The 8,897-nt window shown below is 46.9% G+C and overlaps 1 protein-coding gene across 1 annotated transcript in view; it reads left to right on the top strand.

Annotated features, from left to right (window-relative positions):
* Nucleotides 1–3,253: 3,253 nt before the first annotated feature.
* Nucleotides 3,254–8,897, top strand: part of rasgef1ba (RasGEF domain family, member 1Ba) — a 32,687-nt gene continuing 27,043 nt past the window's right edge. Inside the window, exons 1-2 of the mRNA XM_048242643.1 lie at nucleotides 3,254–3,517; nucleotides 8,668–8,850. Of these exons, the coding sequence (XP_048098600.1) occupies nucleotides 8,674–8,850 (177 nt within the window). The 5' untranslated portion in view covers nucleotides 3,254–3,517; nucleotides 8,668–8,673. The remainder of the gene's footprint in view (nucleotides 3,518–8,667; nucleotides 8,851–8,897) is intronic.

Genomic DNA, 8,897 nt, shown 5'->3' with positions numbered 1-8,897 from the left:
CCTATGTCTTTACCACAGTATGCAACGCAAATAATCTTAAAAATCTCCTGATAGGCTAACAACTTTTTTTAACATCACCCAAGACTGTGCTTATGTGCATATGTGCATAACCATTTGTTTATGTAGTCGTGACAACGCGTGTGCATTTCAGGCTGCATGCCTGAAATGCGGTTGTCACGATAAACAAATCTTGCACACAGGAAGAAAGCTATTAGGTCTTTTTTACATTTTACTTAATTCTCAAAAAACAAACGTTTGCATCATGTAAAGCAGACCTGTTGGTTACCCAACATAATAAGGAATTTTAAATGTAAAGCTTCCAATGCATATCGCCCCCATGTGTCCGAACCCAGACCGAACCCGACTACAATTTGTAGATATTTGTCACACTCTAGTTTGGGTGTGTGACGTACATGTGTTTTGTACGGGTAGGTGTGTATTTTTCTGTGATACTTGGTGCAAGTCTAGTAGGGGTGTAAAGATTAACCGATATGTATCGGTATCCGTTTTTAACGTGTAAGATACGGCTACATCGATACGTGAAGCCCCGTATCGGAAAAAAACTGAAATGAACCGGTCGTTATATCGATTTACTTGTTATGAATCGGTTAACAACCTTTTCTGCTCACTCAGACTGTCAATTACGTTCCAAGCAGCGCGTTCATCCCACTTCCGGTTTTAAAACTATACGTGGTACGGAATTGTGGGTACTACAGTTCGTTTTTGGTTACATTCACTGCCCAAAGTTGTCAAATGACGTCATTACCCATACATCTACTGCAACTTAAGCATGTAGCAACTTAAGCATGTGACAACTCGGTAGGCTTTTGTTTTTCGAAATCAGCGCGAAATTAAACACTTATAGCATTCCTAATCAGCAACGATAGTCTGTAGCCTTCATCAAAGACTTACCTTTGATGAAGGGATTTCCTTAATGTTAAATAATAATTTGGCCCTTGCTGCTAAAACGATGCACAAATTATTAGCCAATGATTTTGTTCATATTCACTCAGACTTGTGGCATTATAGGTTTCTGCATTAGGTCTACTGTTGGAACAAAATAAGCCCAGAGAGTTCATTGATTTGTAGGCCTATTTTATTCTTGTAGGGTAGGCTAGGCCTATATGAGAAAAGGCCAAGAGTGTCTTAAGCACTGTTTTATTTTATTTCGGTATTGCCTTACCTCAACAAGGCTACAGCTCCATGAAAACAATCAGATATAACTCTATAAAATCTGTAAAGTCTATAAAAATGTATTTTTGTGTTGTATTTGGCTGCTGTGTTTGACTGAAATGTAGACTATTATTTTTTCATTTCAATACAGTATATGAAACAAACCTCAGTTTAGATAATCATATTCACACATTTTTTTTGCCTAATTGACAACCATGACCATGATAATTGATAATATAAAATGAATGTGCACCATGAGCAAATGATAAAAAATCTTTCAGAATGCTTTCCATTCTTGAACTGCATCAAATTGCATCGAATTGCATCGAATCGTACTGAATCGTTTTTTATAGACATGTATCTTCTTGTATCGAATTGTGCCCATGTATCTAGATGCGAATCGTATCGTCTTTTACATGAGAGATTCACACCCCTAAAGTCTAGGTGTGTTTGTACTGTAAAGGTGCGACTACACAAGAATTGAACAGTAGCTGCTGAACTGGAATTCCTAGTGTGAAGGAAGTGTGTGTCATTTGGACCTCACTTGTGGTCTGACACCTTTTAAAGATCTCACACGTCTCACACGTTTGACTGAAGGGGTTATTTACATATGAAATGCACTCTACGTTGCACTCCCCCCTCATATGCATACCATTGACTCAAATGTTTGTTTCATTTACATTTCCCCCAATGGCCAGAGATTAGGTCACACAATGAAAGATGAGTTTAGAATGACTAAACTCCAGGTCACTTTTAATGTTGCGGGTACAGTGAAGGTATCTGGCAGATGCATTTGTCCATGGGGAATTAGAACCCATATCTCGGTCTTCAGATGGACATTTACGAGGACGTCCAGTTGGTTCCGATTCTTTACAGTAACTGGTCACCATGAGAGTGTAAAGGGATGTGTCAGAGTAAAGTTATGTTCCTCACCTGCATGATCCATAATCTACCTCAGGTCCTGTGAGGCAGCATATGTGTGTGTGTGTGTGTGTGTGTGTGTGTGTGTGTGTGTGTGTGTGTGTATTTGTGTTTGTGTGAGTGTGTATTTGTGTGTGTGTGTGTGTGTATTAGTGTGTGTATTGGTGTGTGTGTGTGTGTGTGTGTGTGTGTTTGTGTAATTTGTGTATGTCTGTGTGTGTGTGTGTGTGTGTGTGTGTGTGTGTGTATTTGTATTTGTGTCTGTGTGTGTGTGTTTGTGTGTGTGTGTGTTTGTGTGTGTGTGTGTGTGTGTGTGTGTGTGTGTGTGTGTTGTGTATTTGTGTTGTGTGTGTGTGTGTGTGTTTGTGTGTGTGTGTGTGTGTGTGTGTGTGTGTGTGTGTGTGTGTGTGCATTTGTATTTGTGTCTGTGTGTGTGTGTGTGTGTGTGTGTGTGTTTCTGGGCCTTGACCTTAGGTAGGTCAGCTCAGTGATCCAGGCTTAGAGAGAGCTGAGTGTGCCAGCAGGGCAGCATGAATCTGCAAGGGTTTCAACACACACACACACACGCGCACGCACACGCACACGCACACACAAAAAAAATGTACTGTACATGCACTACACACACCCACCGTATGTAGTATGCACAGTGCTGTGTTGTTCAGGGGTCAAAGCCTTTCTGATGCAGAGCAGATATCACTGACCATTCAGGTAATTTCTCATCAAGATTATGAGTCTCTTTCTCTCTTACACACACACAGACACACACACACAGAGAGAGAGAGAGAGAGAGAGAGAGAGAATCATAGAAAATCATAAAATTGTCTTTTAGGACATACTCTGTCATCTACCAATCAGCATGTAAAAACTGGTTTAAATGTTGATTTGTTGATGTTGTTACTTTAAGCTTGCTTTATTTGCGAAAAAACATGGTCTATATTATTCTAAAATGAAAAGAGTAGGTCTTCTTGAGAGATTCGACATAGAAAGAAACTGCCTCTAAACTAAAGAAAGCCTCGTATATTCGAATTACAGACATTTCAGCATTACGCTCATCAGTGGAGGGTCCTGCGTTGCGCTCTGATTGGCTATCCACTGCCGGGTGGTAGTAGCGTTAAGAGTACTGCCTTTCCTAGGTTCGGCACTCGCACTTGCAGTTGCGCGCGGAGAGTACGTTTCTACTGTTGGATGTTCCTCTGAAGCATCGGCTTTGGATATTTCAGTGTGTCGAAGCATATCGTGATTGAAACATGCAGACGGAGTCTCTACCGCTGTCAGCCATATATTGAATTGAGGGACAATATTGTCTGCTCGGATTTTGTTTCGGGAATTTATTTCAAAGGCTTAGCTACATCTCTGTACATTTCTGGAGTCTCACTTGTGGATTTCATACCATCACCCCGAACTACAGGTGTCTACTTTTGAGGTAATTTGCTCTTCTGTGTGTTTATTTTCTTCGTCGTTATATTCTAGTTTAACATTTAGCTAATTGCAAATAACAACGGCTACTGTCCATTGTCATTGACATTATTCGCTTTATACTGTTTTGTGTAGTCTACATTAGGTATACAGGATTAACAAATTGAAAATCATTGTCATTTATTTCGTGGCTATTCTTGTTACTTATAGGTGTCATTTGCATTTATTACATAAATGCTGTTTAGACCTATGGAACACCGGTAGCGTCATTGAGCTGTTAATTATCATTATGCTTAATGTTCAGCTGTTCTTCTTTAAACAGCTGAACGAACCTGTCTCGCTGACTCCGAGAAACATGTTGGTCTGAGAGCGAGTTGATATGCAGTTTCTCGGCGTTTCTGTTGTTTGTCGTAATTAATGCAGCGAGTGTCCTGTCTGTGCGGGGTTGTGGATAGTGTCTTACAATTAGTGCCACTCTGCGGCTATTTTTACATTGTACTTTGCCGAGGGTTAAGTGGATTCACTCTCTCTCTCTCCGAAGGCATCCAGTGATTACTGTGGCTAATCCTTATTTCTAAAAAAAAGAGACTGGCCAACTCACCTATTGAACAAACTCGGTTAGTTCGTTTTTGGTACGACTGATATGCGCTTTGTTTAGGGTAATGTTTATGCTTCGGCTGGGCGACTGTAAATGTTAGAAAGACTTATCGGTGTTTGGCATGCAGTTCTTCGGGGACTTTGGCCAGGGTAAAGATTATGTATCGTGCTTCAAGACACGCAGAGATCTCAATGGGAGGTTTATCCGACTCAGTCTGACCACGGATTCCCCGCGGCGCGACCCTCACCTAGTCCTTTACGCACCCTTCGTGCTCGCATTCCAACCGGTTCAGGCCAGCTGTCTGTAGTCTCAAGAAGAATTTTAAGATTGGACTGGCGGCGTTCTGTCAAACTCATTTGTGAGATTATCGATGAGATGGTGTTGTTGTCTTTGCGCTGGCGTAGTCCAGGCACAAGTGATAGCGCAGCCTCCTAACAACAGGGGGTCTCCTCGTCACCTACTTAAAGGAATGAATGGAACTTCCTCAAGTTAGTTCTGAGTAAATATCGGGATTGGGGGGGTTGGGTTGTTGTTAGTTTAGTGGCCCTCCCTCAAAACACTGAACTGGTCACTGACGTTAGATGTGTGGGAATTGGACCTATCCCTGTTATCAGCTTTATGGCACCCCTTACCCATCTCGTCCCTCTCCTTCGCCTCTCCTTCTCTCTCTTTCTTTCTCTTTATTCTCTGTCCCCCCCTACTCCCATAAAGTCATTAGCACCTCATCATCTCCTGGTTGGGAGTCTTCCTGGGCTCGCCCTAATACTGGGTTACCCGCCCAACCCAACATGAGAGGTGGGAGCGGGAACGTGTGGGAAGGGAAGCAAAATGCCTTGTTCTTTCCCTGTCTTGGGTCAGATTTGAGGTCAGGTGGGCTCCGGTAACGGCCTGGCTTAAGCCCTAAGGCATGTGGGGGGAACTGCCCCACTGCTGACAGTTAGTCACTGAGTCACAGCAGTCCACTGGTGAGCTGGTGCGGTGGGAGCAGTTGTCAGTTAGGTGGGTCACTGCCGTGTGAGGATGACATGGAGTGCTATACATACACACACACAGAGACATCCACCCAACCACCTACAGACTCACACACACAGTAACACACACACACACACATACACATGCTGTGAGAACCAAAACAGGGGTGCCCGTCATGGATTAGGTGGAGCAGGCCACTGGGTTTAGCGATGACTTAGTATCTGCCTCCTACCCTGGCAGGCATCGCCACGCCAGCGGCCATCCCATAATGATGTTTGTGTGTGTGTCTCTCTCTCTGTGCGCCGGGGGGGAGCCTGGCATTGTTTGTCACCTGCAGCCTGACTGGGAGCACGCTCAGATGTCAGCCTTATGTGTGTGTGTGTGTGTGTGTGTTGAGTGTGTGGTGTTTGGCTCTGACTTGTTTCATGCTGCGGTGGGATTATGGCCCTCTGCAGCTCAGGAGGGGAGAGAGAGGCCTGCTTGGCGTGGGTTGGAGTGGAGTAGGTTTGTGTGTGTGTGTGTGTGTGTGATGGGGGTGGGGTGGATTGCTGTCCCCTAGGGACTAGTTGGCACCATGCCTGCACTGTTTGTCAGATCAGCAACAGAATAAAGTGGAGTGTTTAGCTCACACAGACTTTGAGCATTTTGATATAGGAGCAAATCTGTGCAGTACACTCTGTGTTGTCCGTAGGGCCACTGTACAGTCATTCTGACTGACTACTCCAATACTGAGAGAAGCAGCCGGAACAGGAGGTCAGTTTGTGGTGGCGCTAAGTGTCTATATGTCACTGTGGCAGTAATTGTGTAAATGTGCTTTCTTTGGCAACTGCTAACTGCTGCCATGGTTGGCTGATTGCCACCAGAACCCTGCAGTGGAGGCTTCGGAGGCTCTACCTGTTGGAACCTTAGAGAGCTGGGAGAGGAGGGCAGGCGGGCACGGGATTTGTGCCAGGCTGCTGTGGGCCGTGAGTCTACGCGCCGCAGAGACGGCAGCCGTGTGTGTGTTGATCAGGGATGGGAGAGAGCAGGGCGAAGGGGGAAAGGGGCGAGCTGTGCAAGGGAAGAGTTTCCCGCTGGCGTGTCCGGGGTGCGTTTTAGGAAATGAATACTGGAGCTCGGGAGTCCCCTGTAAAGCCAGGGTGTGAAGCTGATGCCTGAGCTGAGCTGAGTGCTTTTTTAATGGGGTGCTGCTGACTCGCCTCGTGGGCTGGTCCTAGACACAAAGCATGAGACTACAGTGTGTGTGTGTGTGTGTGTAACAGGACCTGTGTGATGGTAGTGAAAGCCTCCACTCTTGACATTGATTATTCCTGCTGTGTGTGTGTGTGTGTGTGTGTGTGTGTGTGTGTGTGTGTGTGTGTGTGCACTATTGATGAGCTGAATTGGAGAAACACATGGAGCAACAGATGCTCAGGGTGCAGCCCTGACTTCTCAGCCTGGTCCTTTCTCATGTTAATAACTTTTCTGATGGAGAGAGAGAGAGAGAGAGAGAGAGAGAGAGAGAGGGGGAGGATAAGGGGGGGGTGGTGGTGGTGTAAGGATCCTGGCAACGCCCCCGCCTCCCCCTCCCTACCCTGCCCAAAAGCAGTCCAACTCTGGCACTGGGCTGCTGAAATTTGAAATTGGGAAGAATAGGCAGGCGGCCATTGTGCTGTGTGGGTGGGTGCGTGTAGTGGGTGTTTGAAAGCTGAATAGGCTAGTGGCAACTGGTGTGTGGGTGTGTGTGTGTGTGTGTTTCTGTGTGTGTGTGCATGAATACGTCTGCATATGTATAAATATGCGCAGCTATTTGTGAACGTGTGTGTTTCTGTGTTTGTGTGTGTGTGTATGTCTGCATGCCTGCATTTGCTTATGTCTTTGTGTGGTGTGCACATGCCGGCTGAGGCCAGTTGGCAGCTTTGAGGTGGTGGCTGTTCATGTGTGTGTGTGTGTGGTGCATATCAGTGATCTAAGTGCTGTCTGTGAATAGGCAGGCGGCCATTGGGGAGGCTCTTTGTTGTGGGGTTCCCTTTGCCCCGTGCCGGGGCTCCTGAATGCCTGCATTGTGCTTCCGTGTGACCCATCAGAGCAGGCTCATCTCCATATCTCTCTCTCTCTCTCTCTCTCTCGCCACAGTCCATTTTAGAGGAGACTGAGACTGAGACTGAACAAGATGAGTGAGCAACATGATCACCATGGCAATATACTTCACACACACACATATGACTCAGCAAACACACACACACACACACACACACACACACACAGGCACAGGCACATGCGTGCACACACACACACATACACACACCATGTCCTTAGGGTAGTACTGACACTTATAAGACCGTCTTGAAGTGGACAGCACGTTGCCTTCTCCTCGTGTTTAAAAGTAGTGAAAGAATCCCATAGAAAAGAATCACACACACACACACACACACACACACACACACACACACACACACACACACACAAAACAGGAGAGAGAGAGAATAATGGCTCTTTTCAAAACAGAAACATTTCCCAAGGCGCATCCTTTTTGCCTGCCGTCTCCCCTGCCCACCCATGCCACTATACCCCTCCTGGGCATCGTCTGTGCCACATAGCTGGGCACGTTACAGTGTACTCCACGTGAGCTAGCCGGACGAAGGGTCGAGGGGGGATTACGGGTGCCTTAAGCCCCAGTGCGGGCAGCGCTGAGCAGGCACGGTGGCACGGGATTAGGGCTTGGCACGCTGGAGCTCCTGCTCGCCCGTGGCCCACAGCCCTGCTGCTGCCGGTCAACAAGGCTGGATTAAAAGAGCAGCATGGCAGGGCTCAGAGAGAGAGAGAGAGAGAGAGAGAGAGAGAGAGAGAGAGAGAGAGAGAGAGAGAGAGAGAGAGAGAGAGAGAGAGGGAGAGAGAGAGAGAGAGAGAGAGAGAGAGAGAGAGAGAGAGAGAGAGAGGCATAGGAAGAAAGGGGGATATGCAGAGGGAGAGATGGAGGGAGAGTGATGAAGAGAAATGGAGAGATGGATAGAGAGAGAGAGCTGCAGATAGAGGGAGAGATGGATAGAGAGAGCTGCGGATAGAGAGAGAGAGCTGCAGATAGAGGGAGAGATGGATAGAGAGAGTTGCAGATAGAGGGAGAGATAGATAGAGAGAGAGAGCTGCAGATAGAGGGAGAGATGGATAGAGAGAGCTGCAGATAGAGGGAGAGATGGATAGAGAGAGAGAGCTGCAGATAGAGGGAGAGATGGATAGAGAGAGCTGCAGATAGAGGGAGCAGACTTGGTTGGACAGTGTCCTGCTCATCCCTGTAGATCCCATTCCAAGGTTGACCATTTTCCACTCCGCTTGCTGTGATGATTTTCTGTGGGAGGAGAGTGATTGAGGGTAGGCCAGGGGGTGTGGTGCTGTTGGAGGAGGATGCTGTAATGTTCAACTGGCAGATGAGCTGCCTTTCCAATAAAAGCCGGAATACTGCAGAGCAGCCCGCATACGCCGCATAGCCTGGCCCTTGCCAGAAACAACACACACAGACACACACACACACGGGCTTGTCGTCTTGCCAAGATGAGCTGTAATAATAACAAACATGCTGAGTGTTCTCCTCTTCCTCGCTCTCCTCCCAGGACAAGATGCCTCAGACACCACCCTTCACGGGCGTGTTTCCCAACAGCGCCTACAACAAGAACCTCTACCAGACAAAGGAGGAGCACTACGGGGGCCTCTATTACCATGACAACACGCTTGTCTCGGGGTCGCTGGAGGCCCTCATCCAGCATCTGGTGCCCACAGTGGACCACTACCCCGACGTGAGTTTGCTCTGCTTCAGCAGCGTCTGGGGGAGTGGAGGGGCTTT

Source organism: Alosa alosa, chromosome 5 (genome assembly GCF_017589495.1).
Source record: "Alosa alosa isolate M-15738 ecotype Scorff River chromosome 5, AALO_Geno_1.1, whole genome shotgun sequence".
NCBI classification, from domain to species: Eukaryota; Metazoa; Chordata; class Actinopteri; order Clupeiformes; family Clupeidae; genus Alosa; species Alosa alosa.
The sequence above is the reverse complement of the archived record's forward strand: the minus strand, read 5'-3'. Positions and strand labels throughout refer to the sequence as shown.